At 44.5% G+C, this 20,310-nt stretch overlaps 1 protein-coding gene across 1 annotated transcript in view; it reads right to left on the bottom strand.

Moving 5' to 3' along the window:
* LOC126267614 (SCY1-like protein 2) overlaps positions 1-20,310 on the bottom strand; it is a 966,784-nt gene that overhangs the window by 295,439 nt on the left and 651,035 nt on the right. The window contains exon 8 of the mRNA XM_049972914.1: positions 16,244-16,374. Coding sequence (XP_049828871.1) covers positions 16,244-16,374 — 131 coding nt within the window. The remainder of the gene's footprint in view (positions 1-16,243; positions 16,375-20,310) is intronic.

Below are 20,310 nucleotides of genomic sequence, written 5' to 3' on the forward strand. Positions count from 1 at the left end.
TTAGAAAAGTTGTACCTTCAACTTCGCTAAACAGAGGCAGCTCTGACGCTGCGATTGATAAAGAAAGCAAGGCCGAAGAAAAATCAAGATACATTTATTGGATTTGTCGAGCTGGAAAAGGAGTTCGACAATCTAAAAAAGTGCAAGATGTTCAAAATTCTGAGATAAATAGGGGTAAGCTGTAGGGAGAGACGGGTAATATACGTACAAGAATCAAGAGGGAACAATAAGACTGGAAGACCAACAACGAAGTGCTCAGGTTAAAAAGAGAGTAAGGCAGGGATATAGTCATTCACCCCTATTGTTCAATCTATAGATCGAGGAAATAATGAGGGAAATAAAAGAAAAATTCTAGAGTGGGATTACAATTCAGGCTGAAAGGATTCCAATGATAAGATTCGCTGATGACATTGCTACCCTCAGTGAAAGTGAAGAAGGATTGTAGGATACGCTGAATGGAAAGAACAGTCTAATGAGTAGAGAATATGGCTTGAGATCAAATGGAAGTAATGAGAAGTAACAGAAATGAGAACGTTGAGGAACTAAACATCAGCACTGGTGATCACGGAGTAGATGACCTTAGGGAAATCTGCTACCTAGGCAGCAAAATAACATATGACGGACGGAGCAAGGAGGACATAAAAAGGAGACTAGCACTGTCGAAAAGGACATTCCGGGCAAAGGGAAGTCTGCTAGTATCAAACATAGGTCTTAACTGGAGGAAGAAATTTCTGAGAATGTACCTATAGAGCACAGCTTTATATGGTAATGAAACATGGATTGTGGGAAAACCGAAGTTAATCGAAGCCTTTGAGATGTGGTGGTGCAGAAGAATGTTGAAAATTAGGTGGACTGGTAAAGATTGAGCTGGTTCTGCGTGGAATCGACAAGGAAAGGAACGTATGGAAGACGCTGACAACAGGAAGGGACAGGATGATAGGACATCTGACAAAAAGCAGCTTCGTCTCCGAACAGCTACTACAACCTACATCTGTTTGAACCTGCTTATTGCATTCTCATGTATGTCTTCCGCTAAAAAAATTTCCACCAAGCACTTCATTCTAGTACCAAATTAACGAATCCTTGATATCTCAGAACGTGTCCTATCAACCTATACGCACTTTTTGTCATGTTGTGCCACAAATTTATTTCCTCTCCAGTTCGATTCAGTACCCCTCATCAGTTACGTGATGTAATCTCTGCTTTCGTCTTTAGCACCACATTTCGAAAGCTTCTGTTCTCGTCTTGTCTGGACTCCTTACTGTCCACGATTTAAGCCAATACAAGGCTGTATTACAGATAAGTATCCTGACAAAAGACTACCTTACACTTTTCGATATTATCAAGCTCTTTTTTTTAAAGTCTTTTTGCTATAAGCAGTCAGCATTTCGTATATTCTGCATTTCGGACAGCATCAGTTACTTTGGTGGCCGAAACAACAAAACTAGTCCACTGATCTTAGTGTTTCATTTCCTGTTCTAATCCCCTTAGCATCGCCTGATTTAATTCAGAACTTTCCATTACACTTCTTTTACATTAGTTAATAACGTATTTTCAAGGCACTATCCGTTCTGTTCCACTACTCTTCCAAGTGCTTTCCGGCCTGTGTCAGAATTAAGAATGTCGTCGTCAAACTTCACAATTTTTATTTCTTTTCCTCGAACTTCAGTTCCCTTTCGAAATCTCTCCTTGGTTTTCAGACCTTGTGGAAGGTGGCAAGGCACTGATGTGGGCGATGCAGGACTCACACACTGACAATGAATGTGGCAACGCATCTCCGATACTATCGTCTTGCTATATAAGGACCCTCATTCGAAGTACATAATGTATTTTCCATTTTACTTATATCCCTAATTGTGAATCTCGACGAATCTTAAACGAAAAAGAGAAAGCATCCAGACATAAGCGACTATACTGTCCGCATTAGCTAGTAGGTCCCAGAAGGTACCGGGTCTTAATGACATTAGTGAAGGCAAGGTTGCTGATAACGACATCAAAAACCAGTTATACATTAACGACGTAGAAGGATCTCATGATACAGATAATGTGCCATTTAGAAATAACAGTTATATTGCTGGCGGATGTTACCTTATGTTCTCACCCTGCGAGTTTGTGCAGTGTACACGGAGTAAAGCTCCTAACAACTATGATAGCAAAATTCACTGGTATCGTTGCAGAATTCATATGCTTTTTCGATATCTGTAAGACGCTTTTCACTATCAACTAGGCCTTAACTGGTCTACAGCAATATAATTACTTTTTGCCTTGTATCTGCTGAACCGCGTATACTAACCCCGTAAGAAAGTTAAACAGCTAGTTAATGAGACATACGAAAATCAATGATTTTGTTCTGAAGTTACAGTGTACAAGATATTGCTATCGCTCAACTTGTTGGGTTAAATTATTGTGAATTTAAGGAAGAGTTGGGGATGTAAAAGATCTAACAGCACACTCCCCCACGTGATAGGTCAGGCAGAATTCGTAGAAACAAACTGTCAGAAGTTAAGAGCGCCGTCATTCAGACGGAATTTTACACCACGCCCAGCAGCCGTACCAGAGCAGAAAGTTACGAACTTTTCACCTCACGGCTTCTTACCATGAATTCTGTACTTCACCATGTAGAAAAAGTAGGCAGTGAAGCCAGCAGGATAGACTTGGTGAACAGTTAGCATTTTGTTTAAACTCTCTGTTGTTCCGGGAGCTGCCTTCTTTTTCGTAAGAAACAATACACTTGATGGCTACTATGACTGTTGATATTTTTAAAAATATCGGGAATCTGATAAATAGATATTAAAAAAGTATCATTATCTGCACAAGATGGGTCGAAAAAAGTTATCTATGTATAGATATATCGACGACAAAAATATCGATGTAAAGGCCAAAAAAATATCGGCTGCACGTTGTAAATACAGGGTGATTCACGAAGACATACGAATATTTTTAATATGTTATGATACAAGTAAAACTAAAGAAAAAAGTTCGTATAAACATAGGTCCGCAAATGTTTAGTTACCGAGTTACGGCTCGTAAGAGATTCTGCCTGAAATTTAGAAACTTCGCTAATATGAAGCCATCGTAAAAACGTACGAGGTTAAAGTAAAGCGCGATTTCCAATTATTTTGTTGTTATCTATCTGGCGAATCTAATAAAACATGTGTTAGCAGTGTACCTGCAGTAGTTTTCCAGAACATTCAGATTATGTACGTTATGGTGAGTACCTGTAACATTCGAAATACCCAACTAATGGTTCGTACATTCGGAATCCTCGGAGTTGAATAATGTACGCGATATTCGTTAACTGCAGCCCTAGCATTAGCATTACATTTGCCATGGATAAACACCATATCGGCGTATCCCTGCTGCGTAAATTTAAAAGGCATCCCTATTTCATAAATAATCCATGAACTACAACAGTTACTATGTGGTTTCACTTAAATGGACTGTTGTTATTATGTTCTTTCACTGAACAATTCAGAATACTAACTCGTTCCAAGATTAGGAAACTACTGAAACAACTAACTAACGGTTGCCAACAATAACATTACCTTTTCTACATTCTTAAGGGAAAGTAAACAAATATACTTGTATAATAATTTTTGCTTCTCTGGATGTTCTGGAAAACTACTGCAGATACACGTCTGGGACATGTTTTAATAGATACACGAGATCAATAACAACAACATAAATGGGAATTGTGCTTTACTTTAACCTCGTACTGTTTTCTGACTTCATATTGGCGAATTTACTAAATTTCAGGCAATCTTTTACGAGCCGTAGCTCCGTAACTAAACATTTCCCGACCTATGTTTATATGAACTTTTTTCTTTAGTTTTACTTGTAGAATAACGTGTTAAAATATTTGCATATCTTCATGAATACCCTGTATACTTCCAGTTTTAAAGCTGTACATTTAAGTACTAAACAAATAAATGTCGTGTGACTAGGGCCTCCCGTCGGGTAGACCGTTCGCCTGGTGCAAGTCTTTCGATTTGACGCCACTTCGGCGACTTGCGCGTTGATGAGGAGGAAATGATGATGATTAGGACAACACAACACCCAGTCCCTGAGCGGAGAAAATCTCCGACAAAGCCGGGAATCGAACCTGGGCCCTTATGATTGACATTCTGTCGCGCTGACGACTTTTTTTTTTAATCTCATTTCGTGCGGTTTCGTTCGTTTCATGTGCTCGGGGCGGACGTCGCAAGACCCCCGTTTCAGTTCGTCGTTGATCCATTAACTCAGTTTTTTTTATTACAGAGGACATCTAACTATCTGACCGAACACACTGAGCTACCGTGCCGGCGTTCACTCAGATACCGGGGGCAGACATTTAAGTACTGATTTATTAGTAGATACTCTGTACATCAAGCTAGCATCCTGCTAATCCCCCCCCCCCCCCCCAGAGCAAGAACTGAAAGGAAAACAATACACATTCACGCTTGACGACAATTTTGCTAACAATGGTAACTGAATGTATGTGGCACAGTAAAAGATGTTGTTCGGTTTAGTCAAATATCGGATTTTGGCCAGAACACTTAATGTCGACTTCCCTGTTTTTTACATTCCTACAAACGTCAGCGACCTAGCAGTCTTAGTGTCAAAATTGCGTGGTGAAGCTAAACGTTGTTGTTTCTGTTGGTAGCGCCGAGCTCCCAAAATGGTTCAAATGGCTGTAAACACTATGGGACTTAACATGTGAGGTCATCAGTCCCCTAGACTTAGAACTACTTAAACCTAACTAAGGACATCACATACATCCATGCCTGAGGAAGGATTCGAACCTCCGACCGTAGCAACAGCGTGGTTCCGGACTGAAGTACCTAGAACCGCTCGGTCACATCGGCCGGCGTCGAGTGCTGATTACGTCAGTATTTCCCCTCACACGTCTCCTCACGCCGCAAAGACAAGTCTCGTCATTTAGATTTTTGCTCATCAGTTTCAGCAACTGTTTCCGAAGAATACCGTTGTGGCGTTAAAATTGTTTTTTAACGCAAGTAGTGTGTTATTTTTTCACATCGGATGATTTGTTATCCCATTCGCACCGTCACTCCCCAGAGCGATCGGTTTTGTTCCATGTGCCACCTATATTTGTTTCAGTCAAAGAGAAGGACGGGACGTGATGCAAGCTCAAAAAGTATTAACAATTCTTCAGTCAGTGAAAGTAAAATTGTTTTCTTCTACAATTTCAAAAGAGTAACTTCAAATATTTATCGAAAATTGCAAAGAAAGACAATATAAATTAAAAATGTCTGCATTTGATATTGCCATTGCTGTATCTATATGTCGATATATGTGTGAAGGGAATACTGCAGATATTGAGTCTTTTGGAGAAAATATTGATGTATCGATACATCTAAATTTAGCAGCAGCCCCGATGGCTACACAAGGAGCAACCCGATTACAGAATCAGGAAGCAAGAACATCGCAACAGCAGACGTGAGACAACGGGACTTATGTGTGCTGTTATCAACCACCGTTGTAAACATCGATGACAAAAAGTAAGTGTAACAACACACTGTACTTCTCGGGAATGTCTTACAAGCCCATTTTACAGCAAGGAGATTATAAGATCCACTGATAAATGTTAATAAAAACCATCACAGCTGAATTTAAGGTACGTATCTTAGGCCATAACCGGCTTGGTCTGAAATACGGCTGCTACTGTTTTTATTAAAGGGATTTTATTTCAGTTGAAGGTGGAGGGGGCAGAAGGGAAAGGAAAGGGGAGGGACTTTATGAGGAATCAGCAGTGGAGAGTGAAAATGTGGGCTAGACCAGGATTCGAACCCAGGATCTCGTGCTTACTGAGAGGCACTTGTGTTAACCACTACGCCACCCGGACACTGCGGACTACCTCGCGCCACTTATCCGCAGCCCCTATCCACGTCCTCCACGCTCGCTACTTTGAGATTCCGCACGAGGTCGGACGTAATTGCGCATTCGCACTGAAGATGGTCGATATGTTGCCCATTGAGGAGCATCAATTATGCGAATGAGTGGCGTCTGCTCTTTTGGACACGTTCGAAAGGACAGACACCATGCTGTCACACTTTATGAGGGAACGTGCAGACATGGCGCTGTTAGATTTGATAACTGCAGATGTGAAAATAACCTACTTACTATAGGCGACGTCTTGGCGTCATCAAAGAATGAAGCAGTTTCAGTGGACTTCGAATAGTGTCTAGCGACCGCCCCCCTCCCCCCCCCCCCCCCCCCCACACCCAGTTTCTTAAGCAAACGAATGCTTATGTACAAAACAACTCGAAACGTCTGATCGTTTAACCAGTGAGTTAATGTCTTATATATTTTTTACTTTAAACGTGTACAACCTTTATGACTGAAGACATTGTAGTTTTTCAGGAATCTCATTGTTTATGTGGTCATTTCTGCAAACACATTCATTTATATTTGTAGATATTGCCTGCAAAGTCTATTGCAAATAGCTTTAGTATTAAAGTAGTAACAAAATCAGGAAGTGGCGAGCAATAAACGAGGAAATGGGAATACTAAAGACCCATATGGGTGACAAAAAGGACAACAGCGCTCAAGTGGACTGCCTAGCCTTTGCAGATGACGTAGCAATAGTAACTGAGACGGAAGAAGACTCAAAGGCACAATTCGACAACTTAAGTAAGGTAGCGAGAAAGGTGGGACTGAGGATCACCTATGACAAGACAAAGACATTAAATACCACTGCAGACTGGGAAACACCGGAAGGCACTGTGCAAATGGTGGACAAATTTAAATACCTGGTAGAATTTACAACAGGAACGAACAGGAGCAAGGAGGGAATAACAGAGAGGATAAAGAAGATGAGGTCAGCCTTCTGCATGACGAGAGAGATATACAATGAAAAGAATATATCCACAGAGGCAAAGATAAGCCACTACTAGGCAACGCTGAGGAATGCAGTATTATATGCTGCTGAGACGATGACACTAGGTAGAAATGGGACAGAACAACTAGAGAAAAAAGAGAGAAAAATACTGAGAAAAATACTAGGTCCCAAAAGAGGTGGAGAGAGGTGGATACGAAGACCTAGGGAAGAATTATACAGGAACATGAGAACAATATCCAGGGAAATCTGACTCGAAAGGGCAAGATTTGCTGAACATGTAGTTAGGATGAGTATGGACAGAATGACGAAGAGAGTGTAGGAAACAACAGGGAGGACAAGGGGAAAGACAGGAACCAAGTGGGTTGTTGAACTTCGGAAGGACTGGTTGGAACTGGGGATCAAGGGAAAGGAAAATTGGAGGAACAAATATACACCGACCAAAATGCCGGAGATCAATGACAGAGAAGAATACAGGAAAAGATTAGAGTGACACCTGTGGAAGCGGCAGGAGAAACTGACATTGAAGATCTCGGAAGAAGAGCGGGATAGAAGAAGAGAAAGAATGAAGAGGTTCTGGGAGAAAAGTAGGAAAGTGCAGTTCACGAAGGGGCTACCCGTGGTCCTACAGAGGCCCTAACGCAAGAAGAAGAAGAAGAAGTAACAAAATTAAAATGCCATGTGCGATGCTGACTGTTTACTGCAAGAACAGCTGTAAGTAGGCTGTTTAGGTTTTTTTATTGGTAACGCCCCGGCCACGTAGCGCTCTGTATGAAAATCACTGGCTGTGCCGTGTGCAGTCTGTGGCTGGTTTGCATTGTTGTCTGTCATTGTAGTGTTGGGCTGTTGGCTGTTAACAGCGCGTAGCGTTGCGCAGTTGGAGGTGAGCCGCCAGCAGTGGTGGATGTGGGGAGAGAGATGGCGGAGTTTTGAAATGTGTAAGAATGGATGTCATGAACTGATATATATATATATATTATGACTATTAAGGTAAATACATTGTTTGTTCTCTATTAAAATCTTTCATTCGCTAACTATGCCTATCAGTAGTATGTGCCTTCCGTAGTTTGAATCTTTTTATTTAGCTGGCAGTAGTGGCGCTCGCTGTATTGCAGTAGTTCGAGTAACGAAGATTTTTGGCGAGGTAAGTGATTTGTGCATGGTATAGGTTAATGTTAGTCAGGGCCATTCGTCGTAGGGATTTTTGAAAGTCAGATTGCGTTGCGCTAAAAAATAGTATGTGTCAGTTTAAGCACAGTCATGAATAACTTTTCTAAGGGGACGTTTCACAGCGAAAATGTCTGAAGACATAAACTTTTCTCTGTCATTATTTTTCTGGGAATATCAACTAGAAAAAGTTTCAATGTGGTTAAAAATTACGTGTAAAATTAATTGTAAGTCGGTAAGTGTTCTGGCTGCCAAACACTGACTGAATGTAGTCTGGTCACTCTGCCTCAGTATGTACAGACAATTTCCAACATCAACAGCTCACTTACTGTATTAAACACCAAAGTAGTATTATAACCTCTTAATAAGTAGATTACGATATTATTTTAAATTTCCAAATTCAGTCAATAATTATGTGAAATACCAAAACAAAAACTGCTATCATCCCTGTGAGCAGTTAGATAGCAACCTTGAACTTATTCCGTTTGACCAGGTAATTAATTGAACGGTTTAGCGGTTTATTGGTACAGGCAGATAGTACTAGGCGCAAAATGCCTCCCGAACTAGTATCACACAGTTGTACAGGTAAGCCTGTATGTCAATCATCGACGACAAAATGGGACAACACGGAGCAGAAGGGGACAATGAGGGCCCCGGGAATACTCTTCCATCGTCCCATTCCGGTGCATTCACTTCGTATTAGAAACAGTCCAAAGAAAGACTGTGCAGTGGCGGAACTGAGATTATCAGTGAAACTGATCAGGAAACTGCTCCCTGTAGGCAAAATAACGTGTAACGTGTTGAACAGGGAGAAAATTAGAGACTAGTAAAGGCAGAGAGAGTGTTATTCCTCGGTAAAAGAAGCGTCCTAGTATCTAAGGTCATAGTTTGAGGAAGATACGGGAATGAACGTCTGGAGCAAAATGTTGTATGGAAGTGAATCATGAGTGGCAGGAAAATCGGAAAATGATGTTTGAGATGATGTATTACAGCGTAATATAACATGTGAAACTGTGCAACTAAAATGTTAGACATCCAGAAATACGTAAAGCTATTAGACTTTGCGTGGGTAATTTGTACCGATATTTCATGTTCTAACTTTATTTAATAATAATTTTATGTATTAATACTTTTATTTAATAATAATTTTATGTATTAATACTTGTAGATGGATTTGAACAACGTAATGCAAAAGATACAATGAAGTACTTGTTTTGACAAGCGATGGCTGTTACGGTTCGTCCAACATATTAAAATAAAAATACATTTAACCAGAAAATATAATAGAATAAGTGTGTAGAGAACTGTGTAATGTATTTGGTTTAAGTATTTGTATAGTGTGAAAAGTATTTGTAAACGAATGATGCTCTGGTATATGGTGGTGATGGCAAGTTTCTATCGGTCCGTGGGCATACGCACTACTTAATCTAATTTAAACTAACTTACGCTAAGGATAACACACCCACACACACCCGTGCCCGAGGGAGAGCTCGAACCTCCGAGGTGGGGAGTCGCGCGAACCGTGGCAAGGCGCCCCAGACGGCGCAGCTACCTTGCGCGGCTCTAGTATATGAATGTTAATTTGACTAGAGTAGTTTATCACGTGAAAAAAAAATGCGGGACAAGGACACAAGGCAGAGACCGTGATCTTTGGCGTGCTGGGAGCCTTGCTGGTAAGGTGGGCTAGAACGGCCTGGGGCAACACCTTTTGATTCCGAGGCAGGATCAGGCCTGTAGGCCTGTTCAGAAATTTGTCTTCAGCTTATAAGTTTGTGAGCTGTGAACAGAGTGAAATTACAGTGACTGTGATGCAGTGAGCTGTTTATTGCCCGTCACTGCTGTGCCAAAACTATTTATAGATTCGTTCGGACCATTGTGTGTAGGACCATCATTCATTGCTAAGAACGTTTCTATAAATAAAGCAATGATATAAATCTAACGTGTGCTAAACATACATTAATATCCTTAATTATCGACTTCATTGCTCAGTTTACTCTTATACATCTGAATTCCAGTTACTGACCTCACAGACCATCTTAATAATCCTTTATGTAAGGATATAAAACATCGGTGTGCAACGAAACCCCTGTGCAGACGAGCCATTTAACAGGTTGTGCACTCGCCCTCTGCTGGAGTGCCAGCAGCAATAGTTAGCGCTAACTGTTGGTGGTGTTGAAGCGGGATACTGCTCAAAACTGAATGGACTGATAGAAAAAGAAATGAGAAGCTCCTCAACAGGACTGCCGAGGGACATATGGAAAATACGGAGCAGAAGGGACAGGAGATGTGTCGAGACCTCTGGGACCACTTGTATGCTTCTAGATATAAACTGTAGAGAGAGAGAGTTCCAAGTATTGCAGAATTACCGCATCTTGCGTCTGCCACCAAGTTTTCCCCACGGACAGCTCCACGTTGGCTGCTCGCGTGCATACAGCGCCAGAGGTCTCTGTATATACACAGAGTCTCGAAATGTTTACAGAGACGTATCACAGTAAATTTCTGGCTCTCCATACACATCAAGACAATTACCATGTGTTCCGTGCCGGGCACGTCGCAGACAGTTGTGAAATTACTTACACCCTCCCCCGGCACATATCGTAATTCTCTACATGCTTGCGCAGATATATTTTCCTCAAGTAAACGAGTAACTTGTGAGCAAGATGTATTCTGTAAGCCTCTCATATCGTTTCAGATTTTTTTCCGAAGTGCGGTTTCCTCAGCCGCAAGTGGCTCGCTCATCAATACGTACAAGGGATAACTTTTGTAATGGCGCATACACGTGGGTGGTGAGCTTCGGTATTAACCGCGAGTTACGTCGCGGGGTGGAGCGATTAATATAATAATTTTAAATTCAGTGACATTTACTATTCAATTCATTGTCGTTTATTAAAGAAATGCATTGGACAACTGAACGCACATAACAGCAGTCTTGTCATGCAGGAGCTTCGAAAGGAGGTGGAGGAGAGGAGGCTTGATGTGCTCTGCCTACTGGAGCCGTACTCTCAAGCCGGGAAACTACCCTTTGCAGCCGCTACATGGCAGACTGTCAGCAGTGGGGATGCCCCCAGAGCGGCAATAGTCGTCACTAACCAAACCCTATGGGTAACAACACTCTCGCAACACCCCGACACTCATCGCACCGCCGTGGAGATGCATTCTCCTGCGGGAGTTATAACTATCATAAATTGTATTTCCAGTATGGAGATAACATTGAACAAAACTTGGAACGATTAACAAGAGTAGCCACGGCATTTCGGGGGCGAAAATGGCTATAACGGCTGGCATAAATGCAAAATCCCCCGTATGGTACATTGGCACAAGAGATAAAAATGGTGGTAAAGTGGAGGAGATGATCATGGCTTTACAACTTGAGGTGGCTAATAAACCTTGTAATCCTCCTACCTTTCGGCGGGAGGGGGCCAAGATACCAACATCGATGTGACACTAGTCACACCGAACGCTGCAAACATGATACATAACTGGAAAGTTTACTTTAGGAGACAGAAAGTACCACTGGGCTATGGGGTGGGAACTGCAACTGAATTACAGAAGAGCAGATTGGGAGCGACTAGCGAGAGAGAGCGACATTCCCCGTCACCGTGGTCAGCTGAGCTAGAGGATTTGCGTCAGTCTGTCAGAAGGCTGAGGAGACACTACCAGCGCAGTGTCGTCTGGCGGGAAAAGCAAAGACGGCTATTGCAACACCGGGAGGCAAAAGAGAAATTTCAAAAAGAACTTCGAGCAGTTAGAATACAGAGTTGGGAGAGCTTTGTATTAAATCAATTAGCACTGGACTCATGGGGTGTGCCCTATAAAATAGTTAGGGAAAAGATCCGCTCCTCAATGATGATATCAACGACCAGGCATAGGGACGAGATGACGGAAACCTGGCAGGAGACTGCCGAGGTCGTTCTCCGGTCCCTTTTGCCTGATGCCGATATGATTGGAGATACCGAAGATCAGTATCAACTACGGAATGAGGATTTTGACAGACTTGTAAACGATAGGGCAATCTATCCCTATTCCGAAGAGGAGGTGGCTGCCCACATTAAATCACTGAAAAAAGGGAAAGTCCCCCCCCCCCCCCCCCAGCCAGACGGCATTGTGACGGAGGTTGTGCACCCCAACTGGTAGTCCCACTTACCCACTTATTCAATGAATGTCTTAGACAAGAAAAATTCCCTAAGATCTGGAATGTAGCCAATGTAGTAATTATTAAAAAAGGACCTGATAAAGACCTCATCTCCATAGGACACAAAAGATTTCATCTTCCCCCCAACTAATAAAATAGTACCATAACAGTATACTAACTTCAAAAGTCGGTTACAGCTGAGGAGTCTGGGCACACAGGCTCACAAGGGTGGTGCCTGCCATGACAGTGAGAAGAGTACAGAGGAACATGCTGTTAAGATCTGAGGGGGCTTATAGAACATCTCCATCTATTAGTGATAAGGGGGCTCTGTCCTCTGGACATTAAAATTCGAGAGCAAGCACCATGGTACTGGACTAAGAAAGGGAACGATATGAAAATAGAAAATATTCTGGGAGTTCAGGCTAGGGACAAGGGAGGGATAAGGAGAAGGGGTGAGGATTTATGGCAGTAATCAGGAGAAATGGATGAATCTGACAGAAGAACCTTCAGACTCTTGCCAAACGTTAAAGAAAGCTCTTTCCAAAGAATTAATTGTGAGTACACGTTAGCTGCACTTCCCGAATAGCGCTCAAAATAAAACGCTCTATTTACGACGTAACCTCATTTGAAACACCTGACCCGATTTCTTCGATATTTCTTCTGCTATACTATGTCTGTAGCCTGTCGTAAACCTCCATTTGCAGACGTAGAAAGGCGAAGCAAGACTTACGATCATCTCTCGACATTTTCTGAACAAGAACGTTGCCAGTGTATTGTATTATTATGAAGTTGTATAGATCTCCGATCGCAGGTGGCAGGTTGCTCCACACCTGTTCTTTGGCGACGTCACGTACGACCCACGCTGGGAAGACCGCGTTCTCGAGTGGTCAGTACACATCTACCAATCGCGGCGCGAGAATCGGTGTGTTGACGGTTACAAAAATGGTTCAAATGGCTCTGAGGACTATGGGACTTAACTTCTGAGGTCACCAGTCCCCTATAACTTAGAACTACTTAAACCTAACTAACAGGATTCGAACCTGCGACCGTAGCGGTCGCGCGGTTCCAGATTGTAGTGCCTAGAACCGCTCGGCCATGGCGGCCGGCTTTACGGTTACCAAACACGCCTTACGGAACAATAACAAGCAGTACTTTTGCATAAAATTTTTTAAAAACACGTTAACCAGGTTTCGATAGTTCTAAGACTCTCTTCATCAGAAAGGAAGCCGACATTGCCATGAGATGGATACGAGGATTAGAGTCCATGTCATGGCACTGTTGGCTTACGTGCCGCTCAGTCTGATGCCTCTTTCGCTGTGTATGTGTCTGTCTTGGCCGGCCGCAGCAGTTTACTAGTGCAGCCATTTGCAAACATCTTTTTTATCATTGTGTGATAACCCTTTGTCTTTTTTATTACGATTTTTATTCTTGACTCATGGAACACAAACATGTCATTTGACGATAGTACTGTTGCTGAAGTATAAAAGTTGTTACATGATTTCATGTTACTTTTACCATTCTGATGAAGATAGTCTTAGAACTGTCGAAACCTGGTTAATGTGTTTTTTAAAAAGTTTCGTTCAACTGGCTGGCTGGCAATTACTTTCATGTAATTACATACACGGTTGCTGAGTGCACAGCCACAAAATGTTTAAAATAAGCACTACTCAAGTTGTACGTGCCGTATCAGTTGACTAACGAAACGCCATTATCTGAAAGTGAACTGTACCCTTTATTAATAACTTACGAAGTGGTGAAGGAATCCTGCTCGGATTACGTCATTGACCGTAACATGTCAGCTCATAAAGTGCAGCGATCTGCCGTTATACTTCTTCGCCGCGCCACCGCCAATGGTGCCTACTACACTGCTGTCCAAAATTAAAGGAACTAACTGCTATTTCCCCGTCCTGTGTGTAATTCACGATATAATCATACAAACTGTCAACAGATTTCGTTTCGATTGTTGTCCACACGGAAGATGGCATTCCGATCTACATATACATCCACATCTACATGGATACTCTGTTAATCACATTTAAGTGCCTGGCAGAGGGTTCATCGAACCACTTTCACAATTCTCTATTATTCCAATCTCGTATTGGGCGCGATAAGAATGAACACCTTGATCTTTCCGTATGAGCTCTGATTTCCGTTATTTTATCACAGTGATAGTTCCTCCCTATGTAGGTCAGTGTCAACAAAATATTTACGCATTCGGAGCAGACAGTTGGTGACTGGAATTTCGTGAGAAGATTTCGTCGCAACGGAAAACGCCTTTCTTTTAATGATGTCCAGCCCAAATCCTGTATAATTTCTGTGACACTCCCTCCCATATTTCGCGATAATACAAAATGTGCTGCCTTTCTTTGAAGTTTTTCTTATACACTCCGTCAGTCCTACCTGGTTAGGATTCCACATCGCGCAACAGTATTCTAAAAGAGGACGGACAAGCTTAGTGTAGACAGTCTCCTTAGTAAGTCTGTTACATTTTCTAAGTGTCCTGCCAATAAAACCCAATCTTTGGTTAGCCTTCCCCACAACATATTCTATGTGTTCCTTCCAATTTAAGTTGTTTGTAATTGTAATACCTAGGTATTTAGTTGAATTTACGGCTTTTAGGTTAGACTGATTTATCATGTAACCGAAGTTTAACGAGTTCCTTTCCGCACTCACGTGGATGACCTCACACTTTTCGTTATTTAGAGTCAACTGCGACTTTTCGCACCATTCAGATATCTTTTCTGAATAATTTTGCAGTTTGTTTTGATCTTCTGATGACTTTATTAGTCGATAAACGACAGCGTCATCTGCAAACAACCGAAGACGACTGCTCAGATTGTCTCCCAAATTGTTTATATAGATCAGGAACAGCAATGGGTCTATAACACTTCCTTGGGGAACGCCAGAAATCACTTCTGTTTTACTCAACGACTTCCCGTCAATTACTACAAACCGTGACCTCTCTGACAGGAAATCACAAATCCAGTCACATAATTGAGACGATATTCCATAAGCAAGCAATTTCACTACGAGCCGCTTGTGTGGTACTGTGTCGAAAGCCTTCCGGAAATCTAGAGATACGGAATTGATCTGAGATCCCTTGTCAATAGCACTCAACACTTCATGTGAATAAAAAGATAGTTGTGTTTCACAGTACTATATTTTCTAAACCCATGTTGACTGTGTGTCAATAGACCGTTTTCTTCGAGGTAGTTCATAAAGTTCGAAGATAATATATACGCCAAACTCCTTCTGCATATCGTCGTTAACGATATGGGCCTGTAATTTAGTGGATTACTCCTACTGCCTTTCTTGAATATTGGTGTGACCTGTGCAACTTCAACGGACAAGGACGCCAGCAACGATGTCGGGCACCTATCAAGGAGGGTAGTGTTTGCAGGGTAGCCTCACATGCAAAGTCATTGTGTACACGGTCACAGGCGGTGCAGTATGGCACAGAGAAGACGCCTATCTGACTCTCTGCTGTGGATGGCCGCAGAAAGGATGGAAGCAGGGGAGTCGCAAACTAATGTGGCCCGATGCCTTAATGTGGATCTTTCTGTTGCTTCTCGGATGACGCGACAGTCTGTAGAGACTGAAACTGGATCCCGAAGACCAGGACAGGGCCGACCACGTGTGACATTAGAAAGAGAGGACCGTTATAAATGGAGACGCACCGCACACACTTGGTCAGTTGAAGATATAGTTTGAGTTCCATGTTACTGAAAGCACAATCTCACACCTGCTACTTGCAAATAATCCACAATAAACAAACAGCTCAGACAACAATGATGGCGCGCTGTGTAGTGCACGAAGCTTGGCTTACACGAGGTCTAACCTTAGCTCTGCTCATGCGCGGACTGAAACCGTGTCCGCCACCTTTAGAAAGATCGCCCAGGGAGCGAACGGAACCCACGCGTGTCCAGCCCGTGGCCGTGGCCCTGCAGTGTGAACGGTCTCATTTGATAACAAGGGAAGCGATATTTTTGAAAGTAGCTAGCGTACGTCCGGACACGCACGCCCCGTGCAGTGTGGAATGGCCTTTAGAGACGCAGAGCGCCGCTGGTGAGCGGGCTGCAGAGGTCGACGGCGCGGCAGCGAGCACTCACCTGAAGTACTTGATGAGGGAGAGCAGCTGGGCGGTGGGCCGCTGGCGCGTGTCGCGGCTCAGCAGGCGCACCACCGCCTCCTGCAGCGGCACCGGCACCCGCGGCAGCACGTTGTGCACCTGCTCCTCCAGCTGCAACAGCACGGCAGAGCGCAGCTGTCAGCGAGGGGTGCCAGCTCAGCAGCCCGCAGTGGACACCCACTGTACAGGAGTTTCTTATTGAACATTTGAACGCTTTTGTTCCGTCTTCAAGGTTGGTAAGCTTGATTATTCCAAGCATCGTATAAGGAATTTCAACTATGTACAGTGAAAAGTTCATTGTTCTCAACGATCTAAATCCCCTGCCTGTTGCGCGTGGCGGAGTTACCGCTGGCCACCTCCAGCATCTCTCTGTTCGACCTCAACCTCTCTTCCTACCGAACGCCTGATCCTCAGTCTTTCTTCCCTGGCCTTGCCGTCACCTGTGCTACCATTTATATCCGCCCTAATACCCCGATCCCATATGATTCCCTCACCCACAGAGACCGCACCTTCTCCTCCTACGTGATTGCCGCCGACCTCAACATCCACAGCTGCACACCCGCACACTTACGGTGGTGGCATCAGTTTATTCCCCCCCCCCCCCCCCCCCCCTCCGAGGTGACCTCCTACCTCTCCCTCAACGTACCCACCCAGAATCCAATACCACTCATGACATAATCCTTGCCTCTCCAAACCTCCTTGGGCGCATTACTGAGATGTCCTTGACCATAGGTAGCGATCATCTTCCCATCTTGCTCACCCTATCAGGTGGACCTCGCCCTCAATCTGCCCACAACCCAGATCCACCCCCGAGACTCGTCCGTGATTACCCCGTGCCAACTGGGATGGTTACCGGGACACCTTCGATACCGAGGTCGGACGCCACCCTCTCACCTATCGGCATCCTAATGACATCATCCATGTCGCTTCCTTTTTCCATTGGACTTTGTCAGAAGTCGTCGAGGCACACGTCTCCATCAAAGCCATCCACCCTCACTGTCCTACCTTACCACCACAGGCCGTATTCCTCCTCCACGAATCCTGTCCCTTTTACCGCTCCTTCCTCCGTACCCGGGACCAGGACACACTCCTCCACCACCGGCAACACCAATGCCATATCAGAAACTTGCTCACTGCCACAGACATGCACCTTTCTTAATGGTTAAATGCCTATTAACTCCTCCAAGTACTGGTCAGCCTTCCACCACCTTATTCGCATGAAACCTTCTCCCCACTATCCTGTCCTACATAATGACCACCCTTTTCTAGACAATACCAGTAAGGCCAATCATTTTGCCTCTCAGCTCTCTGACGTCCTTTCCATCCTTGACGATCCCTGATTTGATTACTCCCTCTCCCCTAACATCTAGGACCACACTAACACCTTTCTCCCCCCACTTGCTTCTACCTTCCAGTACTTGGGGCCCGCATCACTAACTCATCTCAACGCCCCCGCTGTCACACAAGACATCGTCACCACACTTTGCACCAATCACAACACAGCTCCCGGCCACGATCATATTACATACCGCCTCCTCAAAGAAGCCCTCCTCTCCTTCTTTACAGTCCTAGCCACCCTCTATAATGTTATTCTCTCCACTGGCTTCCACCCCGACCTGTGGAAGACTTCCCAGATCCTTATGTTTCCCAAATCTGCCAAACCCCATTCTGATACCTTCTCCTATCGCCTTAGTGGCTCCGCGGCTAGACAGTGAAATATTTCTACCCTGACGACATCAAACAGGTCTCACGTCGGTCTTCAGCAAGGCGCTGGAGTACGTCCTTACCCACCGCATTCACCACCATCTCCACCAGCACCGCCTCCTTCCCTTGACCGAATGTGGCTTCAGACCTTCCTTCTCTGCCGACGATCTCCTCCTCTAACTAACAGACCTCCTTTCCACGCAAAAAAATGGCTCTGAGCACTATGGGACTTATCATCTGTGGTCATCAGTCCCCTAGAACTTAGAACTACTTAAACCTAACTAACCTAAGGACATCACACACATCCATGCCCGAGGCAGGATTCGAACCTGCGACCATAGCGGTCACGCGGTTCCAAACTGAAGCGCCTAGAACCGCATGCTTTCCACTCGCCTCAATTCCCGTCGCTCCACCATCTTTGTGTCCCTTGACCTTGAACGTCCCTACGACCATGTATGGCATCCCATACTCCACTTCAAATAGCCTCCTTCCTCACTCACTGCCCCTCCTCTGTTACCAGCCAGAACTCCAACTCTTACACCTTCTACCCCTCCATGCCCCAAGGCTCTGTCCTTTCTCCTCTCCTCTACCTCTTATACACGGCAGACATGCCACCTGTCCATCTCCTGCAATATGCCGATGATACCGCCTTCCTTGCTCTTGCCTCCTCCCTCCAAGTTTCCCAGCGCCTCTTCTAGTCCCACCTTGACCACCTCATGGTGGAACCAATGGCTCCTTAAGATCAGTCCCTCCAAGACGCAGGCAATCATCGTAGGCCACACCACCCACTCCTTCTGACTCACAGATTTCTACCTTATTATCTATGGCCGCCCCATTTCCCTCACTCCCACCCTAAAGTACCTTGGCATCACCCTCGACCACCACCTTTCCTGGACCCCCCATCTCCTCACAGTCCACACAAAAGCATGTAACCGTCTCTGCCTCCTCAAACTCCACTCTGGCTGAACATGGGGATTAGACACTTCCACTATCCTACCTACCTATAAGTCCCTCATCCATCCTATGTATACCCACCCCACTTGGATCTCCACCCCTCCCAACTACTACAAATACTTCCAAACCCTTGAGCGCCATGCACTCCGCCTCGCTTATTGCATCCATCTCCCATCCCCATGCAGATCCTTTATGATCTGATTCCCTTCCTCCATCTCCTCCTGCTCCTAGAATGAATGCGGATGCTGTATGTCTTCTTCCCCCCCATCCTTTGGTATCCCCCATCCTCTCACCATAGCCCACTGCTGCGCCTGTACCACAGTGTTCCACCCGGTCTCCACTCCACATGCTCTATACCCTCACCCAATGTGGCTTCTGCCAACTCCCCTTCCCAAATGATGTCCTTGTGCCTTCCGTCTACCCTCCAACCAGAACTAATCCCTCCTTCTTCCCCCCCTCCTATCGACTCCTTCTCCCCGTATCTCTGCCCCTTCCCTTCTTCCTCCTTTTCCTCTGCCGAACACCTTCTTTTTCCTTTTCACCCCCACCCCCAGGCTTCCAGCTCCTTTCCTTCTCCTCTCCACTGCCCCCCTCCTACCCCATGTGCTATCACCACCAGACATTTGCTTGGTGGTAGCCTTTAAATCTGCCGCGGTCTGGTAGTATATGTTGGACCCGCGTGTCCCGACTATCAATGATTGCAGACCGAGTGCCGCCACATGGCAGGTCTAGAGAGACTTCCTAGCACTCGCCCCAGTTGTACAGCCGACTTTGCTAGCGATGGTTCACTGACAAAATACTTTATCATTTGCCGAGAAGATAGTTTAGCTTAGCCTTCAGCTACGTCATTTGCTAATACCTAGCAAGGCGCCATTATCAGTTACTATTGATATTGTGAACTATGTACCGTCAAGAGCGACGTTCATCCTTAGTGGATTAAAGTTAAATATTCCACCAGCTACGTCCGTTGTTTCTAAATTCTAATTTCCTTGTCCTGTTCCAGACCTCACGCCACCCTGCGTGAGCTAAATCACATGCCTTTCGGCCTCCTCTGGTAACACGGTGTTGGCTCTCCTGCCAACCATAAAACCCCCCTCCTGGTTTCTCCCTACGGTATCTCCCCCGTTTTTTCCCCCATCCTCCCTTCACCTGGTGGTAGGTCCCTTTTGGTGCAGTGATTTTTAAAGTTTTCATTGTGGTGTCAGTGTTACTCCAGGGCCGCGTGCATTTCTACGTTCCACCAGCAGTGTCACCAGCATCATTCATTTGTGTTCCAACTGTGGTGTTTCTTTGTTTTCGTGTCGACTCAGAGAGTTCATTCTCCACATGTGTGTATGGCTCTCGTCTATGTTGTTTTTAAATCTACTGTTTCTACTCATCTATTTTTGT

This window comes from Schistocerca gregaria, chromosome 4 (genome assembly GCF_023897955.1).
Source record: "Schistocerca gregaria isolate iqSchGreg1 chromosome 4, iqSchGreg1.2, whole genome shotgun sequence".
Lineage (NCBI taxonomy): Eukaryota > Metazoa > Arthropoda > Insecta > Orthoptera > Acrididae > Schistocerca > Schistocerca gregaria.